Here is a 26,062-nt window from a genome sequence, read left to right as displayed (position 1 = left end):
GCTTATTTTCAGTTTTCTAGTTCACACTGGCAAGGGGAGAGATCCATATACTGTTTCTCCCTTGTAGTTGGAAGCAGGAGGCACAGTTCTTTTTTAGAGAGACATGCTTATGAAGCAGTCAGTTTTAATGGGTTTACAGTACATGTTTGAGGGTATCATTTTTGTTCTCAAGCATGTTAGAAGGAAAACATTTATGAGGAGAAACTAAAATATTTTTTTCTAACAACTATCAATTCACTGAGACATCTTTTGCTTCTGTTTTTTCATTGATGCTGTTGGTATCATGAGTCACACTAAATTCTCACACAGTTTACATTGTGGAGGATAAATTTTCCTGAAGCTCAGTATTTACTTTTTAGTTTAGTCATTAGCTGTTGATTCTGCTCTAAAGTACACCGCTTACTGTCCCCAGATTGGCATGAGGTAATTAGCAGTGTGACATTCAGAAGGCCAGTTACCCGCTCATCTCTAAGCTGAGGGAGCTGGACTAAAGTGTCTGTAAGGTCCCTTCCATTAATTTGTTTAGCAAATAAGGAGTTTTCTAAGCACTGGGGATATGTTAGTGAATGAGACAGACAGAGACCCTGCTCTTATGTAACTGTGGAGAGTACAATGATAATATATACTATAGATAAAAGTCAAATGAGAAAGAAATAACTTTGGTAAGGAGCACTACAACAGAACAAACAGGGACAATGTGAAATGGTGATTGAGAAGGGCCCACATTAGACGGGGTAGTCCAAGAAGGCTTTTCTGAAGAGGTGACATTTGACCTGCCATCTACATGAGTAGAAGAAACCAGCCATTTGACACTCTATGGCAAGGACATTCTAGGCAGAAGGCAGAGCAAGTGCAAAGGCCTTGAGGTGAGCACAAACCTAGATGGTGGGAAAATGCTGTGGCTGGATTGTCATGAGTGAGAGGCCTAAGGACATAAATGATAGAGGTGGGGTACGGGGGGTCAGGACTTAGCTCAGTATTGGCAGTCTGTGATTCTGAGACTCAATCCTGCTGTGAACACTTCTCTAAGTAGGCCACAGTTAGATGTTACATGGCCTCAAAAGTGGATAATAGAGGGTCCCAAGAATTATATTGGGGTGGGTGTGGCAAGATCACAGGGTCCAAAATCAGCAGGGACCACAAGACACCATTGAGCAAATACAGTTTTATAGAGAGAGAAGGGCCAGGTTCAACAGTCCTGGTCAGCATGAGCCAACATGAATTCATTTCTAAATTTGCAGAACCATGGATAGTTCCATAGGCCTCAAAGAAAATGTTGGGCTTCTTCTGACTCAAATGTAAAGGCTGCATCGACCCCATAGCCTAGAAATCCTGCCTGCATGGAAGGGAGTCACCAGGAAATCTTCTTGGAGAGTTAAGGAATGTGTGGCTTTTAAATAGGAAAAGAAATGACACTGCGAGAAGCAAGAACAGTTGGGATATAAGAGACCGATTCAGAACCAGTGGGGCTTTGTCCTGGGGGAAGACAGCTATGCCGGCTCAACACCTCTTCCTTGTGTTGCTGAGATTATTCTTGTGCTTAGATATACAGTACCAATTAAAAATTCAGTTCAGGATTAGTAACTCTTAAAGACCTCAAACAGCTCTCACTTGTTACTAGCACACTGGCATATGTAGTCTATAAGAACCTCCACTTCTCAAGAAGGCCAGAGCCTCCAGCCTGTCTCCATTCATATTACCTTTGTTAACATCACCTTCACCTTCAAGTCATGTGGCCTTCCAGTTCATGTCTGCATGGGTTTATTCCTGATTTAATCCCATTCTGGCATGTAAACTTATTTTTTTATGTCTTGAACCCTATAGTCTGGCTTTTATTCTTAGCACTCTGGTGAAACAACTTGCCCAAGTTTATTAATGACTTCTAATCTCTCCTCCCATTGCCATTTCTCCATTCTCCTCCACCTCTCTAAGGTATATGCCACTATAATTTTTTCCCTCAGCTATATCAGACTCCCCTGTATCCTAGGCACCTAGACTCAATGGTTCAGAATCATCTGTGACCCATTTCTCTGTACTCAAGAAATTTTCTGGTAACATCGACTCTAGCTCCAAGCTGGAGTGTGTTGAAGAATGATGGACAAAGGGAAAAGTGAAGACAGCAAGTATAGACAAAGTCAGGCTGATGGATGTGAGAATAGAGGGCGGTGCCGAGAAGAAGAGCAAATTATTGGGGATATCTGAGAGTAGAAGAGATTGGAAAATGTTTTTAAACACAGTTGGGGAAATGATCTGATAGAGGAGAGGTTGGAGGTTGAAGGTTAAAAGAAAGAGAAAATTCTCAGCTTCTTTGAAAGGGTTCAGCAACACGCTGCCTTACTGGTAACAGATTATCAAATGTTCTTTCAGTTAGGCATATTCCAGGTTACAAATCCTTTAAAAACTTATTCTATAGATTTACAAGCATGGGAATGCCAGAGGCCAAGGTTATGCATTGCAACATTTTTTGTAATACCAAAAAAATGTTAAATATTAATGTTTATTGCAAAATAAACATTCTTATTCTAGAAATTCCATTCAGTAGACTACTGTGCAGCCTTAGAAAAGAAATAGGAAACTGACTGAATAGACAACAGTTTCTTAGGTATCATAAAATGCATAAAAGGCAAGATATGACAAAACACTGTGTTATACTACCATTTGTATTTTTTAAAGGGGAGTTGCAGAAGAAATATTTATATTCTTATTTGTTTGTATATACTGTAGACCAAAATTTCCAAAGAGGTGCAGAAATGATTCTTTATTCAAGTGAAACAGATTGCAAACCAGGAAAATGAAGCCTCCAGTGGAAACAAAAAATATGCTCCATTGATACAAAGGGGAGGTTGCCTTTTATTGAGAAGCTCCCACCCAGGCTCCCAAATGGTCCAGTTTTATGCAAATGAGGTTTCCAGATTTCTACAATTCTGATTGGTCATTATAGAGCAGTTTTGATTGGTCAGTATACATGTAAATAAGGATACAGTAGTCCAATTCTGATTGGATGGGGCAGTCTCAGTCCTAGGTAGAAAGACAAAACCAGGGGTTTCCTGCAGTGGTTAGCTCAGACAGCCTAAACAAGTGGGAAGCCATGAAGAATGCAGTCTGAGGTTCTTCCCAATCGATATACAGAGTACACGAGGAGCCCCTGTCAGCAAATGGCCACAAGACTCTTAATATTTATAAAATTTGGACCCACAGTTGACCATGGGGAGTTTATCTCGGCAGATAAATTCCTCTTCAGAGTTCACATCAAATAAATCTTTTTGTGGTCCACACTGCATAAAATACTCTAGTAGGATACCTGGAAACCAGACACAGTGGCTAACTGGAGAGTAGGGGATCCTGGGCAGATGGGGAATAGGGGTGGTGGGAGGTCCTTCACCATATATTCTTAGGTTCTTGAACCACATATGTGTATTAGTTTCTCTTCCAAATTTTCAAAAAGTTAAATTTATTTTTTTTAAACCTTCCAAAGTATTTCTACTAATCGAACAAAAGTCAGATTGTTTTACATAGGAGATTATTTGACCTCTCTCAATGTCCATTCACGAGACTTCTTTGATGGCTTTGGCTTATTTTCTTTCCCTTTGGAGGAAATGTTTCCAACTCATAGTTTATCATGTTTTTCCCCTCAGAGAACTTGAGCCATTGCTAATTTTACTAGTAGAGCTTGATCTGATTTTCTTACATTTCTTTCCCTTTCTTCCCCTACCCAAAGGCCGTGCAGTGTATACTCATTTCCAGATTAGATAATGTATAGACAATTCATATAAATTAAGAGGAGAACATATACCTAATACCTGAATTCTTACCCTGACATTTCTTGGTAATCCTATGAAAGTATTAAATAAAATTCTTGACTTTATTATAATAGTATTAAATTCAGAAGACTGTATCTTTAAGACATATTGAAAAACAGCAATGAGGTTGATATTGAGCCCGACACAGGAGGGAAAATTCTTTGTGGCATGAAAGAGAACTGTCTTTAGCTACTTAAAACGCATTTGAAAATACAGTGGAACTAGGACCAGTGGACAGACTTTAAAAGTAGTTATATCCCAAGGCATCAGAAGAAAGAACTCCTGAGTATCTCATGCTCCACTAGGGGGTGGTGGTCTGCAGTGGTGGCCACAGCACTACTCAATAGGGTAGACCATCAGAAACGGATTGTTGCATTGTATGTCTTACAAGTCGATCTTGCATTCAGAAAAGAAAATGGCAGATAACCTTGGCTCTAATAATAAGATGTTTTCTTGAATCAATTCCTTTTTTCTTTCACTTTCTCAAGGCTGAAATAGATACTGTTCATGAGACACACACACACATACCCCATTCTCTTAATTCCATTCTTCAAAGGTCTCAAATTTTGTAGCTTCTTTTTAGTAAGTACCTTTCCATCTTTATTCTTCAGGCAAGATAAGCAAGATGGTAATATACTTGTCAGACTTTGTTGGAAAACAAATGCTTTTAAAAGTAGACTTTCCAAAGGTTCTGATGATTAACATTCTTGCATTAAGTAAGATATTGAGTCCTGAGTTTGTAATGAGCATTTTTACCTAATTCAAAGACCCTGGGGAGTGAATTGGTAGCAGGACATCACAGACCACTGTGATTTCAAACTCTTGGCAGGTACATCTCCGTTTATGGATGCGTTAACAGCCAATGGAACAACCAACATACAGACATCTGTTACAGGAGTGACAGCGGGGAAAAGGAAATTTATTGATGAGAGAAGAGACCAGCCTTTTGACAAGCGGTTGCGTTTCAGTGTGAGGCAAACAGAAAGTGCCTACAGATACAGAGATATTGTCGTCAGGAAACAGGATGGCTTCACCCACATCTTGTTATCAACAAAATCATCAGAGAATAACTCACTAAATCCAGAGGTGAGAGATGTTCCTTGGGCTGATTTGTGCATCCTATTTCTCTAAGCCCTTGTTTTCCAGACCTGCTCTGCCAAAATGGCACTCTTTGTGCTTTTTCTAAATCTCCTTCTTGGCCATTTCACAGTAACTACCAGGAGATAGGAAGCAGAAGTGAAGTATGGTAGTCTCCCTCCTTGTAACACTTATTACTGCAGTGAAGTTGGGACAGTATGTGTGTGTCACATGTCCATCTTCATTCTCAAGAGTGTGTGTGGGCTGTGACGGGAACCAGAGTTCTGAATGGAGGGGGGTGGTAATTATCCCTCTGTCGTCTTTCACCTCCAAGTTAGGAGCTCTTAATCTAGGAGTATGAGGTGCCTCAAGGAGCTTCCAGTCTCCCTGAAGTCTCATATAAAATGTGTGTTCACATGTTTTCTTTAGCTTTCATCAGATTCTTAAAGTGTTCTTTGTTAAGACAAGATTAAAATCCCCGAGGTCCCAGGCCCTTCAGAACATTTTGCCATTATTCCTAGTTAGTCTTCAGCATTGTAATAGAACTTACAGCTACAGTGATTTCAACACATATTCATTGCTGTTAATAATACCTGGTAAAGTTTAGCTTTCAAGGATCAAGGAAGATTAGTGCTTGCAAAGGTTCAAAAACTCATTCTGTGAAGTATCTAAAATCAAACCTGTATCTAAATTTGAACCTGCACTGTACCTTACTTAAAATTTTAAGTTTTCCACTTGTAAGCAGCTAGGTCAAGTTTTTTGTCCAGACAAGGAAACCAAAGTACATCAGGTTTGTATGTCTGGCTAGGGTCTCATGACAAACCAGTTCAGAGCTTATCCCTCGTATATTTTTAGACTGCAGAGCCCCTTCATTGATTATTTGTAAATGCTTCATAGAGATCATTTCAGATGGTTTTGTGCCCTTCTAAAATGACTCCATGCTCATGTGCTTGCACCTAATGCATTTATGCACCAAACTGTTGGGGTTTCTGTCTCAAGTGTGGCAGGCTGGTGTTAAACAAACAAACGAAAAACAAACAAACAGGGCAATGGACTAATTTCTTTCAACTGGTTGAATGTGCCACCTGCTGTCCAAAGTGTAGAAATGCCAAGTGGATATAATATGTAACTTGCCATATCTACTGAGAGCCACAATAATTAGAATATTAAGATCACTTAGAGTCACAGGTGTTTCTAATTATCCTTTATAGACTCTGTTCTCAGCATTCCCAGTCTCTGGCAACAGAAATAAGAAATTTGCGAATTATTTTAAGTTATGGTAAATACAGGGAATATCAGGTTATAAATGTACTTTCTGTTGATATAGATTATTCCATAATTAAATGTTTTTAGAATTCTGTATGAAAACTACTCTTCGCCACTTTAACTTTTGATGACTTTTCAGGTAATGAAAGAAGTCCAAAGTGCCCTGAGCACAGCTGCTGCTGATGACAGCAAGCTCGTACTGCTCAGTGCAGTGGGCAGTGTCTTCTGCTGTGGTCTTGACTTTATTTATTTTATACGGCGTTTAACAGATGACAGAAAAAGAGAAAGCACTAAAATGGCAGAAGCTATCAGGTATGCATAAATGGTATTTTTAAAACGTTGATTTGAGTGTTTTGCTTTTAGTGTACCAGTACCTGAAAGAACAGGCTTAAACAAGTCTTGCAAATGAAATGTACATCTCTTTCTACTGAGAGAGAGAGACAGTAGCAAAATTAATTAAATCATCTGTCTTTTCTGTAGGCCTAGCATAAATTACTTCTTGCCTTGAGCAAATAACTAATTTCAAGGCTGGCTCAAACCCAATGAGTGCTCAGGGAAGGTTTAATGATTAGAGTATACAAAAGCATATAGCCAGAGTTTCCATTATTTGTAGTATGAGTGTGTTCTGTCTTCATCCCTTAAATAAGGATACATTCTCTTTCACATAATAACTTATTATTTGCTTGACTCTGAAATAAATTGGCTAGGCTTTATGATGAGCCAGTTTCATAACTTCACATGAAAAGATTTTTTTTTAGTACAAGCAGTACACATTTTTGTTCAAGTTCATCCTGAGTTTCAACTACACATAAAACTAGATAGTGTAGGGTAAAAAGTGGAAGTTCTCTCTTTCATCACCCCCAATTTACTGTTCATTTATTTGTCTTCCCCAACCTTTTTCTAAACATTTTCAAATATGTATTTCATATACAAGTAATAAAGCTATATTTTTAGCTTTGTTAAATAAATGGAATTATACTCTGTTGTTTTGCAGCTTGCTTTTTTCATTTAACAGTATGACTCTAGATATTTCTATTTCCTCTGTTTTTGGATTTTTCTATCACTATATGATAACACTGCAAAAAGCTTTTCTAGAACCACATAATTCTGCTATAAGCATGTCCAGGTAAATATTTTGTTTATATACCTCATTTCTCATGCTAATTATTATATATGTATAATTTAAAGTAACTAATTTTTCAGTGATTAATTTTATTTAAAGTGATTGAAACCCAGTCACCAACCAAAAAGACCATCGTACTTCTCTACCCACCTCCCAAAAATGGCATATCCCTAAGTGACCCCTAAGAACCCTTTGTAATTTACAGTAGGATGAAAAGTTATAGGCTCACAGACTTGCAAAATGACAGTAAAGTGATTTGGATCTTCTCCAAAACCCCCCAGGTATTTGGAGAGTTGAAGTTGAGCCTCTTTTGATAATTGTTGGCCTCCAGGTAGCTGAGACCCTAAACACTAACCCTCAGCACTAACAAAGCCCTAAGCACAGGGCTTTCTGGTCCCCTAAATAGTTCTAGAGGTGCATATTAGTATCGATGGAGGTGTTTTTTCTGTTTTGATGCGTCTGGAGCCAGGTAGGACTTCTCTTTCTGATAGATCTCCCAAGGTGATTCTGATGGGCACTGCCCCAAACATTCCATCACAAGAGTCCTGGAACCCTATACACTTTGGACATTGCTTTGGCCTTTTATAACATCTTAAATACTTTTCACAATTACTATGTTTCCTTGTACTGTATATGCATGCATACAGGCTATTATCTTTTCCTTAATCTTTTTGAACATTGCCAATTTTTTGATTTTTCAAAAATAGTTGAAAGTTTTATAAACTGATTTTAAGTATTATTTCTGGTCTCCTAAATAACATCAAACTTTAGTATACTAGACGGGACCATCTTGTTATTCAGTATGAAATTAAACTGCTTGACCATGTGCATAATTCCTTGACCAATTGTCAGTACTTCTGAGACAACTTGCAGATAGTCCTAATTATATTAACCTCTTTCATCTTTTCAGGATGAACTACTTGAATTAATTTTCATTTTTCTAGTGCAAAACCGTATGCCTCTTGTAGTGACTATATGTTTTCTCTAAGATCACACGGACTTTATACATGATATTATGATTTGGGGACATCTGCTATGATAAAATAGAATTTGCCAGCCAGTCCCTTCTAAGTTCTGGTTCACTTCTCCCTAAGCTCCATTTCTAAATCGTTTTGGTGCCTCAGCCCTAGTTCCAAGGCCATGTCATCAGTGTTGAATTTTCCTTAACAATGGCTAAGGCTTGTATTGTTGGGATTAGAGAAAGCAGAGGAATGATTGACCAAGAGAGATCTCATTTGTTGAACTTCTAGGTAACTTCAAAAGTTTATTTTCATCAGCTATCCACTCCCATTTCTTCTCCTCACCCTCTCACTCCCATGCCATGTCCTTGCTCCCCACAAAAAGCTGAATTAGTATTCTAGGAAAAAGCCAAATCCTGCTTTAGGGAAACTCACTTGGTTCTTCTTTAAATGAAGATGTTTTTGTCAATGTGAATTTTTGTTAATGTACTCAGGTTCCAAAAAATCATTAGTTACACTAGATTACTTAACCTTTACTTTTGCTCATTTGCATTTAAATTGTCTATGTATAAGATTGGCTTATACACATAACACTATTATATATATATATTTTTTTTGTTTCTGTGGTATCTTGATTCCTTAAAACTTGGGTACAAAGAATGTCATTGTAGCAAGTTTCCAAAAGAAAAGTAGGAAATAAGATTAGATTTAAACATTTGATTTGTCAGGTATCTATTTCAGCTAATTCTGTTATCAGAATTATTGGTGATAACCAGTTTGCAAACAAATTGTAATAAAAAAATATTCACATTAGTGATAAAATGATTCTGAATCAATTTATAATGTTATGCTTTTGAAGTCTCTGGGAACTAGGAGCCTCCTCTCCCCAGCAGGGAGCCATCTTCTCCCACCATAGAGTGAGATAAGGGAGGGATCTGGAGAGAGAACAAGGCCAGTGAGTAAACATGCCCTTGAAGTCAGACCTCTTCCCCATTCAGTCCTATTCCATATATTCAAAATGAAAAGAGTTCAGCTGAGACATGGCAGTGAGCTAGCTATCAATACCCAGATCCAGGTTGCCACATTTTCCCCAAGCAATTCTTAGACTCTTGCCCTTAAGTGGTTTAAATTTTGGTGATGTCTATGAAGTAGTAAATGTTCAAAACAGTGGATAGAATTTTGATTTTGTTTAAATATAAGTCTGTTAAAACTTCTTTTGTGGCAAACATAATCTTTCTTTCTCTGCCATACTTGGCACAGCCCTTTAACTCAATTTGTAGATAATTCAAAGGACATTGAAATTTAAATTCAGTAGGTTGTATTGAGCACATTTGAACATTCAAGCATTTTGATTTTGTTTTAAAATATACTTGCTTTAAGTCCAGCAAAAGCAGTGGACAGGTCCTCCTTGAATGCCAGGCTCCTGAGGGCTTTGTCCCCAGGCCTGAAGGCAGCTTCCACCTCCCCACCTCTGGTAGCCGCGTGGCTTGATGTGCAGCACACCTCACTAAGCATTCGTGTTTCTGGGAAGTTTCTACCAGACAGAAAAGCATTCCTATGAAATTTTGTCTTTGTTTTCAAATAAAACAGTTTTCTCTGTGGACCATACTCATTTCTGACATGTATCTCAGCGCTCACATGCCAGAATGGCCATGTTATGTCCTCTAAAAAGAGAAAAGGGTCTTCACTCTAGGGGGTCCTGAATAGTTCATACCCCACCCAGAAATAGCCAGGGCTTTCAGACGAATTTATCATTCCAGGTACACACAAAAAAGGTGAAATTACTTTTTTAGGGAGGAAAAAAAATTTAGTTTGAATAATATTTCTCCAGCCTATTAAAAATCTAAGCTACGATTTTACAATATTTATTTTAGAAACAAACTTTCTTTTTTTACGTGAACATACAACATGAGAGAAAACACTACTGCATGGAATAATTAATTTCTTTTGCCATTTCTCTATAGGATTATTTTCTTATTACACTTTTTTGATCGTTTTTCCTATGTTACTCTGCTATCCCATTCATGGTTTCCAGGTGTTCATATGAGGCAGGTGAAAGTGGAGCTACTCCAGGGCACCTGGGGAGAGACACTTTTGAAATTATCCGCTTTATGTCATGGAGACAATTTAACAATTACCTTTTCAAGAGTCATCAGTAACTAAGCATAGAAAATGTCTTTTCTTAATGTATCACTGACTCAAAATCTTCAAAAGATGGTACAACTGAACTAGCTTTCATGTAGGTTGTCTACAGTTATTTCAAAGACCTGTTTAAATGTTATCTGGCTCTCTTTGCATCATTAAAACCTAGTGTGATCTTTCTACCAATGCCTTAGGCTTTCTCACATACAAAGTCAGTACAACTCATTCATCTGAATGAATTAATTTTCGCTCAATGTAAAGATCCAGCAAACCTAGGAGGACCTTAGGATCCAGGCTGAGGCCTGCGAGCTGACTGTGGGCCACAGGAGATAGGCTGGCAAGCTGCCAAATTCCTCAGTCCCTACTTTCCCTTGTTCTTTACACATACATACATACGCACCTCTACAACTCCCTAGCCTGCCCTCCAAAAAAATATGACCCTCTCATATCAGTTTCAGGAAGGGGGGGGGTAATTAATCTAAAATGCAAAGTCATGAGTTTCAGAAATGATCAGAACAATTGCTTAGGTTTTAAATTGCTGAATTGTAGCGTACACCTAGATTGTTATTTTTCAATACCAAAGATAGGGATCAGCTTTAGAATTTAGAATTCTTTGATTCTGATCTAGAACTCAGACTGCCTTAAAGAAATTATCTAGTATTTATTTTGGTGTATATTTGTCCTTTTTCTCACTGTGTTAAATCATAATGAAAAGCAACCTCAACATAAAAGGAGATTCTGGTGATGGAAAGAAGATGCACATTCCCAGTATGGTGTGACACCAACCTATCCTGTGTTGAAAAGCAGCCTAGTAGTATCCCTGATACTAAAACAAATCTAAAAGTAGCATTGGCTTGGTTTTGTAAAAATCCACATTCTCTGTTGTGGATTCCTACCCCTAGTTGCACTGTCCTTTGAAATCTGGCTATAATTATATTCTGTAGCATACCGCAGAATATAAAATCATATCTGTGGTTTCAGCTGTTCTTGTTTGAATCTCATATTTTAAACCAGCCTGTAAACTGTTTGTCTTTACATCGCCCAGACCATTCAGTCTAGTTCTCTTTAAACTCGGGAAATATTAGTTGTTTCCAAATAATCAGTGAGCTGTCTGAAATCTCATATCAAGTCCAGACTCCAGCCCCATGGTTTGTGACCCCAATCTTCTAGTCTTGGCTCAGCACCAGGCAGTGTCAGTGGTATGCCCCATGCCAGATTTTCTCAGGGCATGCCTCTAGATCAGTCATCTGACGCCCATGGTGTTTCTTGTATTGGGCTCTTTATGTGTTAAAGGGAAGGAAGGCCCATGAGCCACTGCAAATACAAGAACAACCTCTGGCTGTGTTTTACCCATAATCTTCACATAGGTCTTGTGGCAATAGCCACTTTTAGCTTGGCAGCCAGGGTATCATTAAGCCTTTACAACACACAGCAAATAAATCCATGATGCACAACTTCTGAGGGAAGGCCTTCAACAAATCTCAACGCATAAGATTTCTACAGAGTTTACATATTGGTAAATTTAATTCCGTAAAAGGAGATTTCTTTGTTGCTCAAATACGCAATGTTTTGAGTAATTCCCCATTTATTTTTTATTTTAGAAACTTCGTGAATACTTTCATTCAGTTTAAGAAGCCTATTATTGTAGCAGTAAATGGCCCAGCCATTGGACTAGGAGCATCCATATTGCCTCTTTGTGATGTGGTTTGGGCCAACGAAAAGGCTTGGTTTCAAACACCCTATACTACCTTCGGACAGAGTCCAGATGGCTGTTCCACCGTTATGTTTCCCAAGATTATGGGAGGAGCATCTGTGAGTACCTCTTTTTAAAAAATAATTCTAGAAAACTTTCTGAAGAAATCTGGTTTGGCTGTTGGTTTTATAAATATATACAGGGTGTCATTCTGTGGGAACTTTACATCAAATGCTCTTATAAATCAGTTCTTATTTATTAATTCATTCTTAATTCATGAGATCATAGGTTTTCATATTTTGGTTCATAGAACATTTATTGACACTTTTTGCATCATTTTCTAGAGAAGGACCTCTTTCAATGAGGAATCTGTGTATCTGCATAATTAACACTGGTATCTACTAGTAGTAAACACCCACAGAGTTTGCAGTCAAAGGTTTTTTTTGTTTGTTTTTTGTTTTGTTTTACCTAATCACCTAAAAACTGTATTTTTAAGTGAAAGGAAAAGTCACACATCTCTCACTTTAAATCAAAAGCTAGACACGATTGAGCTTAGTAAGGAAGGCATATTGAAAGCCAAGATTAGGCCAAAAGTTAGGCCTCTTGTGCCAAACAGCCAAATTATGAATGCAAAGAAACAGTTTCTGAAGGAAATTAAAAGTGCTATTTCAGCAAACACATGAATAATAAAAGCAAAAGAGCCTTATTGCTGAGCAAGAGAAAGTTTAGTGGATAGATCAAATCACCCACAACATTCCCTTAAGCCAAAGCCTGATCCAGAGCAAGGACCTAACTAACTCTCCTCAATTCTGTGAAGGCGAGGAATCTGCAGAAGAAAAGTTTGAAGCTAGTAGAGTTTGGTTTATGAGGTTTAAGGAAAGAAGCCATCTCTAAAACATAAAAGTGCAAGGTGAAGCAGTAAGTACTGATGAAGAAGCTACAGAAGATCTAAGTAAGGTAATTAGTGAAGATGGCTGCACTGAACAACAGATTTGCAGTGTAGATGAAACAGCCTGGTATTGGAGGAAGACTCCATCTAGGACTTTCATAGCTAGAGAAGAGAAGTCAGTCCTTGACTTGAAAGCTTCAAAGGACAAGCTTACTTTCTTGTTAGGAGCATATGCAGCAGGTGATTCTTGTTAGGACTTTAAGTTTAAACCAATGCTCATTTACCATTTCAAAAATCCTTGGGCCCTTAACTATACTGTATCTACCCTTCCTGTGCTCTGTAAATGGAACAACAAAGCCTAGATGACATCTGTTCATGTCATGGTGCACTGAATATTTTCAGTCCATTGTTGAGACCTACTGCTCAGGAAAAAAGATTGCTTTCAAAATGTTACTGCTTGCTGACAATGCACCCGGTCACCCAAGAGCTGTGCCAGAGATGTACAGTAAGATGAGTGTTTTCGTGCTGGTAAAGCATCCATTCTGCAGCCCATAGACCAAGGAGTGATTTTGAGTTTCAAGTTTTATTATTTAAAAAATGTATTTTGTAAGACTCTAACTGTCATAGGTAGTGATTCCTCTGATGGATCCAGACAAAGTAAATTGAAAACCTGAAAAGGATTCACCATTCCGGGCACCATTAAATACATTTGTGATTCATGGGAAGAGGTCAAAATATCAGCATTAACAGGAGTTTGGAAGAAGTTGATTCTAATTCCCAGGGATGACTTTGAGGGGTTCGAAACTTTAGTGGAGGAAATAACCACAGATGTGGTGGAAATAGCAAGAGAACTAGAATTGGAAGTGGAACCTGAAGATGCGAATGAATTGCTGCAATCTCATGGTAAAACTTTAATGGATGAGGAATTGCTTTTTATGGATGAGCAAAGAAAATGATTTTTTGAGTTGGAGTCTGGTCTTGGTGAAAATGCTGTGAAGATTGTTGAAATGACAAAAGATTTGGATTATTACATAAATTTAATTGAGAAAGCAATGTCAGGGTTTGAGAGGATTAGCTCCAATTTTGAAAGAAGTTCCACTTTGGGTAAAACTATCATACAGCACTTCATGCTGCAGAGAAATCATTCATAAGGAAGAGTTAGTCAATGTGGCAAATGTCATTGTTGTCTTATTTTAAGAAATTGCCACAAACACCACAGCCTTCAAAAGCCACCATCAGCAGTGACGTAAGACCCTCCTTCACCAGGAAAAAGATATTCGTTGAAAGCTCAGATGATCGTTAGCGTTTTTTAGCAATAAAGTATTTTTAATTAAGGTATGTATTGTTTTTTTAGACATATGGTCTTGCACATTTTAATAGGCTACAGTTTACTATAAACATAACTTATATGCACTGGGAAACCAAAAAATGCATGTAAATTGCTTTATTGCGATATTCGCTTTATTGCAGTCAGTGGTCCAGGACCGAATCCACAATATCTCTGAGGTATACTTGTAGTGTCACGGTTAGAGACTCCAGAGGCAGATACTAAAATGGAATTTGGTATGTTAGAAAACTATTAGGTAGTCAATATCTGTTGAAGAGACAGGGAAGAGAGCTGGACAGAGGGAAAAGTTGAAACTGTAAGGTCTGACAAAGCTTTCAGCCACCGTGGCAGCTCTTGAGCATATACAGCCTGTCAAAAGTTGTCCCACAGTGGACCGAAATGGCTGGTTCTTTTATATCCATTATTACCAAATGTGGACTGTCGAAGTAATGTGCCTGTGGACAAGGTGACTCTGCAGTAGAGGGAGTACCTATAGGAGCTGATCGATGTCTTTCAATGGCACTACCAGCAGCTGGGGCAGTAAGACCTCCCTTGGAGAGGGGGTCTTGGCGCCACATCCCCATGTCTACCACAGTCCACTCCTTGTCCCTTCAGATCACCTCTTTGTACAGATTTGGGGGGCAGTTCCTTCAGGTTCCAGAGGCCTCTTCTTACTAGGGGGGAGACTTAGAGGAAGAGGATTAGACAGTGGTAACTGTTTAGGCAAGAACTGCCTGGATGTTCGCATCCTTTTGTTACATATAATGGGAAAAAAATAGTTACTCTCAAGTGGAGAAGCATAGCAGGCACTACCCTACTGAGTTATTAAAGTCCACCAGAACTAAGGCCTAAGGTTCCCAGTTTGCTCTGATGTACTATACTGAGAATGACATAGCATCACTCTGCTAGAGTCCAGCCAAAGGCTTAACCCTAAGAACTCCAGACAAGCCAAGATTGTGGCAGCCTACAAATACTGAACAGCACCCTTCTAAAGTGCCATGGTTAGAGAACTCACCGAAACAGTGAGGAACTGTCACACACTGGAGGGACTAAGGGAATCTGACAGCTCACTGCAGGGTGGCTTCCCAGGATCCTGGGTCAGAGAAAAGGCAGCAATGGGAAAACTGGCAACATTTGTGCAGGGTTTGTAGTTTATAGTATATATCAATGGTAATTTTATGGGTTCGATCATTGCAAAATGTTTTGAGGGGTCAGGTTGTGTGTGTGCCCGTAAAATGTTAATGTTACAGAAAGCTGGATGTGATGGGTTGACTGGAACTCTCTACTGCTTTTGTAATCTTTCAGTAAGTCTAAATGTATTCCCAAAACAAAGTTTAAAATAAATGTAAGAGGAGGGCATATAGGACAAACTGCAGCCGCCCCAGTCCCACCTGGTTTCAGTTATCCCCCATCCTCTTTCTGTTTTAGAACACCCCCCTTACCACCTCTGCTGGTCTCAGTGGCTGCCCTGGTGGTGGGCATGGGAGGAGTTCCTAGTGGGTCCCAAGGCTCTACACATCCTCTCTTTGCCTGCGGCCCTGGGTTCAGAGCCACAAAGTGTCAAGCATCAGTCATAACTTTAAATTCACTGGGACAGCAGAACCCAGAGATGTGAGGACAAGGCACAACGTCCCTCAGTAGATAATTCAGAGCAGGGATCCCCAACCCCTGGGATGCAGACCGATAACAGCCTATAGCCTGTTAGGAACCAGGCTTCACAGCAGGAGTTGAGCAGCAGGTGAGCGAGCGAAGCTTCATCTGTATTTGCAGCTGCTCCCCAGCGCTAGCATCACTGGCCTCAGCTCCACCTCAGATCATCAGGCATTAGATTCTCATAGAAGCACCTGTCTCTGGTGCCATAAAGATTGGGAACCACTGATCCAGGGGGATAATAAGCGTAGCCACTCCTGATTCTGCCCTTTCTTTCCCAGCCCTGTGTTGGGGACATGATACCATATCAAGGTCTTTGTACTGTTTATACTGTCAGTTGGAAGACAGTGCCCATCCTCGTGGAGCATACCTGCAAACTGGTGGTCCACTCACACCTCAGGCCATCTCAGCACTCCATCAGGCGAGCAGCTTCTGAGGTGGTGACTGTGACTCAGCTAGAGGACCTCGTTGTCATGGGCCCACTCCTACACCACCTTTGCTCTGAGAGGGCCTTCTAGTCTGGTGCCATGCACTGTGGCATCATGTCAGTGGACTGGTCACCCACGCTGTAAGCCTCAGAGTAAGGCTACCTGAGGACCTGCAGGTAGGAAAGCAAACCTAGACCTAAAGTAAGTGTTCCTGTGAAAACAGTCAACTTGCTGCCAGTTGCCTGACCAGCTGCCGTCCTCAGGAAGGATGCTGGGCAGGTACATTGGCATCGGTGTCTGCTGCTGGCAACTTTGTGCTCATCGGCGGCGGCAGCTGAAACAACCTCAGTAAGTCAGAGCCTGCGCTGCTGAGCTCCATCTCTCACCGTAGCTGCTCCATTTGTTCCTGTCATGCCAGCACGGGAGTGGCCAACTGGGACTGGTCGGTGTCACCTTTCTTCTGTAGCTCTTTAGTTCATCCCCATGGTGGATGCTCTCGAGTGGACACTGACATGACGTGGCAATCCACACACCTTTCCAGTCATCCATCCATATGCCTCTACCCAAGATCTCTTTGTTCCTGATTTTCCAGGCCCCTGACCAGCCAGCCAGGCCATTCACCACCACCCAGGTCACTGTGAATTCTAACCCTGATCAACTTCTCCTGTACCAGGTGGATGACCAGGCACATCCCTCATTTCAGAGCATTTCCCTCTTCATTGTCTTTTTGAGCCAACCCTCCCAGAAACCAGGCTTGCTCAAAGAAAATCCTCCCTATGGCCATAAGTGTTACCTGAAGCAGGGCACTGGTGCCACAGCTGTGGGTGACTTGTGGGTCTAGGCCACCTGCTTATGCATCTCACCTCTGTCTGTGCATCTGTCACTGGCCTTGCCTGACACCTTGATGGGCCTGATAGAACTCGGCTCATGATGGACTTTTCTGATACCTGGCTACTTGGTGTCCTATGTCAAGTGTTCTTTCTCTACCAGAATTAGTTTTTTAAAAGGCTTATACTTCTCTGCTAGATGGCATGGTCTTGCTCCAAAAGCAGAGACTTGCATTGAGATCATCTCTCTAGCATTTGCCATAAGATCCTCATGGCATCTTGTCTCACCCTCTCCACTGTGGGCCATGGTAGTTCTGGCGTCTCAGCTTCACTTACCCTGGGGCATCACTTTGTCTATGCTTTTAGAACCTATCACAGTAGAAAGGTCACACCATCTCCTCAGGCATTTGCCAGGGTGTTCAATCTTATAGTTCAGGAGACCTCCCAAATCAGTGAACTTCCCTGTCCAACTGTGTGGTTTGCCCTCTGGTCAAGAACCCTTACAGTTCAGCCCCATGTGTTCTTCCAGTTCCACCAGCACATTCTGGCTGTGTCATGCAGCTCTTCTGTAGTAGGAGTTAAGTTACAGGCCTGATGGCCAAGAGAGGAGACAGAACATGGTTTAAGAGAAGTAATGCTGTCTTGTAGAGATTTCTGCATTGTCTTCAAGCAAGAGGGCAGTTACGTAATAGGGATGGGCAGGCCATTTATGTAGGCTAAGGAGTCTGGGTTTAAGAGTTTGGGGGTATCCACCCAGAAGTCCCATACCAAGTTTATCCTTCCCGTCTCCTCCGAACACAGCCAAACAGACCTTCTGTGTGTGGGTGATTAACCTTGTCTGGATCTTGGTCACTCTGGCTAATCCTGGCTTTGGGTGCAGGTCTCAACTTTCTCTGCTATCTTGCTACCTGGGAACCACTCTGCTTGTGTCACTGGCAACTGGTAGTTACTATCTCATTACCTGTGAGAGTTTTAGCACTTGGACCACCACCTCTGTGGGGCACTGTGGTTGGTCCACCTAGTCCAGGAAGGTCTTCATTGCCAGCCAGTTGGGGAGCAATCCTCCAAAATGCCTTTCATCACTGCTTTATTCCTGCCTGTCACAGGTTAGTTTCTGTAGAAGTAGAGGCCAGGTGGATTAGGGCAAGCAGGACATGGATTAGTTGTCAACCTCTGTGGAAGGGGAAAGAGGAAGTAGGATTGGGCAATGGGTGAAGGTGAGCTGTGGTACAGCTCTGACGAAGCCTTAGTTGAATCCATGGGGTCCTCCGGCGCATATATGGTCATCAGAGTTGTCCAGGTGCCCACACCGCACTCAGCCATTGAATGCAGCAATCCCAAGAAGGGCCCACCCATGCATGAGGTTGCTAGGGGAGCTCTCACCAGGGGTTGCCTGCTAACAGCACTCCCAGCAGCTGAGTAACAGGTATTTCCTGGGCTGGGGCGTCTGGGTGATGTATCTCTGTTCACGCCAGGTGGTGAAGTGTAGACATGTCTGGATTGTCTGTCTTGTCATTTTCACGACACTATATCTACCAAACAGTACCTGAATCTTGTAGTTAAGAGTCGTTATCAAGAAAATTACTTTTAAGTTCATTTTGAGTTTATTTATAGATTGTGTTCTAGCATTGGCTTCCTATTCTGGTAGTAAATAGTCATTATCATCAGTAAAATCACTTTAAGGCCAATTTGAACCATTACTCTAGAGGAGATTGAAATAATGGGGATTTTATCCTCTCATTGTATGATCTGAGTGCACATATGATACTTCTGCATAGATACAGAAAGGACAGATCTGGGATAAATACTAAACAGACTTGACATTTTGGGCAAAGGCAGTTTAGAAGTGGATCCCTTTGGCCAAATGCTGCTAAGGGGTGGAGGTCTTAGAGGTCACTGTGCTCAGAATCCAGAAAAAGCATGAAGACATTACAAAATGAATACCTACGCTTTCATTATTCATTTTTTCCTCTTCTGGACAAGTCTTAAGAATTCATTATTTTTTGCTTCTCTTTGTGATCTCTTGGTGCCACTTCAGCAATTCTCAGTGAAGGCAGTTTGCTTTAGAAGGCATGTGTCAATGTCTGGAGACTTTTGGTGTCACAACTGAGAGATGCTAGTGGGAAGAGGCCAGGATGCTGCTAACATCCTGCAGTACACAGGACATCCTCCATACTGAGTCTTTTTCCAGGCAGAGTATCTTTAGCACCCAGGTTGAGAAATCCTGCTGTAAAGCAGGAGCAAAGAGTCTAAACATCACACAGTATAAATTCTCCACTTCTTGGTCAGAGTATTTGACTAAAAGCTCTATACAAAATATGATTAAATGTTGTTGAGGTGAGTTGTATTGTGACACTTGTGGAAAGTGCCTACTCACTCAGTTGATGCAGTTCCTTTCATGAGCTTTTGCTGTATGTGAGCTTTTAGTAGTCTAAGGAAAGACTAGAACAGTTGGTTTTCCCCACTTGATACATGCAAAACTCTGCAGGAGGATAAACTAAAGGGAGCATATTATCAGGATAAAAAAGAACGTAGCTAAAACAAGCTGTGAGAATTGTCCTTTTCTTACAGTGTCTACTGCAAGGAGAGAGAGATCAGAGCTAAGTTGTATTCACAAACTATGTAGGAGTTTAACCCTCCTTGTTTATGCCCAGTAAACGTTCATGTAGTACCCACTCTGTGCCAGACACTGCAGAGTCACAGTTCTGTCTCAAGGACCACCTAGTGAGCCTGTACATTCAGGAAAGTGTTAGGTGCTGTGAATGACATTTGAAAGAGCCTCACTTGAGAGCAGAAAGCTGACACACACAAGCTCCCATTTGTAAACCTGGCAGCTCTCAGTCCTGAGGTCCTTACCCTGAGTTTGTGGTATGGAGCTGCCCTCCAGAGAGTGTAAAGACTGGCCCAGGGGAGTAAGTGGCAGAGCTGCTGCCAAGCTACCTCTGAGATTTGAAACTCCCTGATCCTGCTAACTCAGGCCTGATAAAACAGTTGGACAGTTTTGACCACACTGGATGTTGTGGTTACCTACATTTAGTCCCTTGTGCACTTAGCCATCTTGGAAAAAATGGCAGCTAGTTAATTTCCCAATGACTGTAACTTTGCAAATCTCTTATGTGGGTAGAAGTTAGGAGCCTCTAATTTTAAAACTACTGAAAATTGCATGTATGAGAACATGCCCATTCAGCTAGAGTGTATTTAATTCTACTAATCTTACTAAGAGAATTTTTCCTATTGGTTTTATTTGATGATTATATTTTAAATCATCTCATTGCCTGAACTTACGTAAGAAAGCATTAACAACCTTGAGTCGGTCCTACCATTCATACTATTGGGCAAATTCAAAAATGCCCTGCCCATCCAACCATCTGGAATATAGAAAACTAAGTAGGGAAAGAATCTCCAGTGACAGCCAGGACAGAGGTAGCCCAGCTCGAAAGGGCGAGGGTGAGCAGTAAGGACAGCTTCACTGACTGGAGGGGAGGACCGTTCTGATGAGCTGTCAGGCCCACCTGGGTGCCACAAGACCTGAGAGAGAATCAAGAAAAGGGAATGAAAGAGACAAAGAGGGAAGAGAACAGTGGTAGAGCTATAAGTTGACTTCCAGATGGCAAAAAAAAATAGCACTCAAAGAAGTGACCAGAAAACAGGGTCCCATGGAGGCCCTGGAGAATAAATACATGAAGGATGCTTGCTCTTCATCACTCCCCACTTCTAATGTTCACTCAGAGCCCGGCGAAGTCATATGTCCACTGCCCAAACTAAGACCCTGTAGTTCAAGTTTGTCTTGGGAACAAACTTCACATTTAATCTAAGGGATGTAGTTGTAGTTTTGCTTCACTGTGTGTTAACAGTAAAATGTAAACGAAGAAGTGAAAATTCTTTGTTACCATAAAGCACTTCCCACTAAGTCATTTCATCAGGAACTCCTGAACATCTCCAAACTCTTCACATACTCACAGCTTTGTCCAAGACCTAGCTCAAATAACAGGCTCCACTTTGGGACTACAGTGAGTCATGAGTATTAAGAACTTTACAGTCATTGTTATGAAGACCCTGTTCTAAATTCCTATTTTCTAATCTCCACCTATGTTGAAAAGGTGGAGAATCAGCCAGACATTTGCTTTGCCAACTCTTTCGCTCGTGTATACTCCATGCTGTGCATTTCACATGTGGTAAACCATCTAAGATACATTTACAGGACGTGCACAGGTACTGTCAAATGAGAGATACACTCATTTTTTTAAGGCATTTTTATAACAGTGATTTTTGCCTCTTTTGGAAAAGGTAGTTGCCTAGGAAAAGTTTTTTTCCTGAGCCCAGAAGCTTTTTCGTGCCGTCAGAATCTTCAGGAAAAATAACCATGCAAGATATACTACAGATTAGAAGTTGTCACATTAGAATAGGGCAGTTTCTTTGTCAGATATGTATTCTCTTTTCCTCCTGTTTCGGCATCTGTGAGCCTGTCATTTGAATGAGATAAAATTCGTTATACATTATGTTGAGAACTGAAAAGTGCTGTAGAATCCAGGACAGAGTTAAAATTCATTTTACATGCATATATATACTTTTTAAACAAAAATATTAACTTCGCCATCAAGTCAGGTGAAGGAAATAGACCTTCCTAAGAAGACTACAGTAGTGGTCATTTTGGATGCATTCAGGTCCTGGATAGTTTCTTGTTTTTGTATCTAAGCAATAAAATGTGGCCTGCAAGTTAAATTTCAGTGAAACATTCACTTCCCTTAGAACATTGTTTTTGTATATTGAGAACAAGTCACGTTGGCCTCTCCTCTCCTACATTGTGTGGTACTCCTGTGACTGGTTCAGATCCCTAGAATTGCAAATTTTCTAGCTTGGCTTATGCCTCAGTTTTCCAGGAAACAATTCTGTGTATTAAATGAGTGCATACTTAGGGAGGAGGGGACAGTCAGAGAGACATGCCAGTAATCTCAAATTGACAATGAATAGATCTTCTCTAATTTAGATTTCTTGGTTAAGTTCATTTGATTTTCAGTATATCATAAAATACGCCTTTTACCTTCTTTTTTCTTTTTAAATCACTGGCTGGTATGTTACTTAACAATTTGCATAGTTGGTTGCGTCGTGCTGGGTTAATTCTCAGCACAGGTTGAACAGCCTCCAGAAAGGTGCACTCTGGTTGGAACTCTGAAGGATACGCAGCGAGTCCTCGCCAGGGCTTGTTTGAGTTGTTAAATGATGAATATTTAGTTGGGTCTTCTGTGCCTGCCTCTCCCTCACATTTCATATCAGTATCAACTAACTCTTTTTCTTTTCAGGCAAATGAAATGTTGCTTAGTGGCCGGAAGCTGACAGCGCAGGAGGCGTGTGGCAAAGGCCTGGTCTCTCAGGTGTTCTGGCCTGGGACCTTCACCCAGGAAGTCATGGTCCGCATTAAGGAGCTTGCCGCGTGTAATCCAGTTGTATGTGGGATTTGCTCTTTTATATGTGTTACATTTTTTTACCAGCACCTTTTCCAAACCCCAGAGAGCTCTCACATTTCACAGTATTTCCCGAGTCCTCCACATTTGCCCCTACACAGCTAGCTACGTTCATGAGAAATAGTTGTGGAAGCCTTAATGGCTGCCGCTGCTCCAGTTCTGATTACTTTGTCTTCTCTTTGCAAATACTCAAGATTTAAAAGAATGTGTTTCAATCTCAGTTTTAGTAATTTTAAAATGTCCTATGAAAGTGTACAAAAAAACATTTATGTAGTTTTTTACTGTTTCCATTGCCCTTAATCACATTTCTTTTGTTTCCCCCCACAGTGAATCTAAGTTTTTGTTTAATAAATATGGTAGATAATCTTCTAACAAAACTGCATTTAGCAAATTTATAAGATGAAATGAGATTTGATATTAACTTACCTAACTCCTATCTAAACTATCCCAGACATATGAAAACCTTCATTAGTAAAGTTAAATTTTGGTTAGAAAATCCCCTCAACAGACATTTTCAGAGAGTTTTCATTGAGCATCACCATAGTTTGTCCAGTTTAGTCTCCACAGTGGCCCAAGCAACATCATGAGGCCAAGCCTGGTCTTAATGTTGGGAGAGGGCTACAGTGCAGATAGCATGGCCCTCTTTTGAAACAGCTTTACAGCCACTTTGAAGTTGAGAATTTGTCTGATATCTAGTGTGAAATATACTTCATACATATATTAGGCCTGATGTAGAGTGTGAATAAATGGTTGGTAGCCCTTTTAACACATCATTACTCAAGTTTGATAATGGTCTCCATAAACTTGGGGGTGAAATGGAGCCAGTGCTTGCAGACACACACCCTGCTAACTAAACTGTATTGTTTGGTCCAGGTGCTTGAGGAATCCAAAGCCCTTGTGCGCTGTAACATGAAGATGGAGCTAGAACAGGCCAATGAGAGGGAGTGTGAAGTGCTGAAGAAAATTTGGGGCTCCGCCCAAGGGATGGACTCCATGTTGAAATACTTACAGAGGAAGATCGATGAGTTTTGATTGGCAGGCTGCCTGCTGATGACACTGGAATTGTAGAGCAGGACATCTGTGGCTCTAAGTTGCCCTAATCCATTCTTTCAGCCTAAAACAAGTTCACTCTTAGCTCATGCTTGGAAGCAGGACTTGAAACATCCAAGCTATTTATTATCAAGGAGTTTTTAAGTACTGTAACTTTAAAATAAATAACTACAAAGCTCCTTTGTCCAAACAAGATTATTTTATACCTATTATACACACAAGTATGAAAGTATAATGGTGAGCTCTAGACTGCTCTTTAAAGCTCTAATTTTTGTTGTCTTCGGCTTGTACTGTATAAAAAGTGTTTTGCTGGTTTGGGGTGGCAGAAAAGTCTGGAATGATGTTTGTTTTCTTTATTTTTTACTTCTAGAACAGACTCTAAAGAGGTACTAGCCAGCCTCCCCCCTGCCCCAAATAGAGATACAGAAAGATCTGAGATAAGCCTTTGTCTCCAAGAAGGTACAATACCTCAGAGATGGAAAATTTTTAATCAAAAGTAAGACTTATCTTTTAGGATAAGTATTTCTGATGAAAAATTCACTGATGAACCCAAGACTAAAGTATGCTTAGGATTCATGCTGAAAAATCAATTGATTTCTTCCTTTTTTAATATGTCCAGTTCTTACCCAGTTAACATGAAGAAACCACTGTCTCTCTAGAAGAAAGCTTGTTTTGCAGTACTAGTGAATCACTGAATAGCTTAAGTATGAATATCTAAGTTATAAGTTAGTCTTAGTGGATTTTAAATAGCTTTTCTGACCCTTTTGAAAAAATAACTACAATGCTTCTTGTTGCTGGGTGAGAAATACTACTTTATATACAGTTTTGGTTTTCTATTTGCAGATATGATTGATGTATTACACCAAAAAAGTATTTTTATGTTTATAAAGTGTAATTTTTAGGTTCACTTAGAATATATTTTATTTAATAAGTTAAAATTCTTTTGGCACACTATTAAATACAGAAACTCCTTTTAAAAAAAAGAACTACCTTATATTTGACGTTTAATGTTCTTGGTCTCTGCTTTCATGTCTACACAATATACTGAGTACAGTATGGTGTCCAAGAGTGCCCTTTGTAAATAGACATTCGCATTCCTTTCAGGAGTGGGGACTGATTCTTGATTACAGATGCCTATTATTAGGCTTCTGAGCTTGCAATCATATTGAATGTATGAAGAATGAAATAAAATCAAAACCTTATTTTTGTACAGTTTTGAAGTTTATACTTAGAACCGACCACCTCCTGGCTATGTGGAGAGCTGTACAGTGTGTAAATCTGCCTTTACCTTGGATTGGTTGGTGCAGTATTTTTGCATCTGTGGGACCTACTTTTTCGTTCAGTAGTTTGGACTATATATAAACTGTACAATCTGTAAAGTTTTTATAGAATAAATATTCAGCTGTGAAAACTGGTTAAATAAAACTAATATTTCTTAACACATTTGAAAAGTTTTTCTGATAATTCTTTTCATTTCTCATGGAATACGTGATCTTTTCTGTGAAATATTCATATGGGCATACAACATTTGTGCAATATAAAGAATATGAACCAGTGTTTTAACTACACCTCGGATGGAACTAGAATGTATGACTGGCATCCTCCCAAGTCATGTCTACCTGAATCACCCATCCCGAGCTTACTGTTTCCTAAATTTTGTGTCACTTGTCGCCTTCTCTTTCAATGAAGTATATTTCTAATATATATTACCTGGTTTTGCCTATTTCGAACTTTATATCATTTCACATTTAGCTTCTGAGATATACATCTTTGATTCAGTATTAAGTGTGCAAGAGCTTTTATCTGTGTACAGAGAGTTGAAACTCGTGCCTTCTCTACCTAAATCTATAACATGAAGAACCTAAGATATGGAATGCTTGGCCCAAGGTCATTAAGTAACTGGTCAGGGGTAGGGGCAGCCTTCCAACCCAGTTCAATGTGGCAAAACCTCTATTCTGGCAACTCTCCTGTAATGTCTGCTAGAATTTTCAAATAGGGAACTTACGTAGTAGGTTCTCCTTGAAACTAGGAGTCTGATTCCATCATCCTAGACTTTTCATTCTCCAGGCACGTTGGCCACATTTTCTCTTCTGTGAAGCAAAACATCCACCTTTCAACTTGTGGCTCATGACTCAAGCTCAACTAGAAGGAAGGACTGACAATGCGACAATCTTATGTTCATGCCCACTGTTGGTGAGGGTGACAGGAAATGCAGCCTCTCATTTAGTGGAAGTCTAAATTGTTCAACTTAGAATTTGGCAGTAACTTGTCAGTATTAAAAACTTTGACCATGTAACTTCTGTTTCTAAGGATTCATTTTAAGGAATTCTTGCAGGAAATAGTGAAAATAAAGATACATAGGCAATTAA

General features: G+C 40.1%; 1 protein-coding gene across 3 annotated transcripts in view; it reads left to right on the top strand.

The window, feature by feature from the left end:
• CDYL (chromodomain Y like) overlaps positions 1 to 25,139 on the top strand; it is a 162,925-nt gene extending 137,786 nt beyond the window's left edge. For all 3 annotated transcript variants that reach the window (XM_036237393.1, XM_016126802.2, XM_016126801.2), the window contains 5 exons: positions 4,630 to 4,886; positions 6,283 to 6,455; positions 11,969 to 12,179; positions 22,482 to 22,625; positions 23,517 to 25,139. In XM_036237393.1, the coding sequence (XP_036093286.1) occupies positions 4,644 to 4,886; positions 6,283 to 6,455; positions 11,969 to 12,179; positions 22,482 to 22,625; positions 23,517 to 23,675 (930 nt within the window). In that variant the 5' untranslated portion in view covers positions 4,630 to 4,643 and the 3' untranslated portion in view covers positions 23,676 to 25,139. The remainder of the gene's footprint in view (positions 1 to 4,629; positions 4,887 to 6,282; positions 6,456 to 11,968; positions 12,180 to 22,481; positions 22,626 to 23,516) is intronic.
• The last annotated feature ends 923 nt before the right edge of the window (positions 25,140 to 26,062 follow it).

This window comes from Rousettus aegyptiacus, unplaced genomic scaffold (genome assembly GCF_014176215.1).
Source record: "Rousettus aegyptiacus isolate mRouAeg1 unplaced genomic scaffold, mRouAeg1.p scaffold_m13_p_1, whole genome shotgun sequence".
Taxonomy (NCBI): Eukaryota; Metazoa; Chordata; class Mammalia; order Chiroptera; family Pteropodidae; genus Rousettus; species Rousettus aegyptiacus.
The sequence above is the reverse complement of the archived record's forward strand: the minus strand, read 5'-3'. Positions and strand labels throughout refer to the sequence as shown.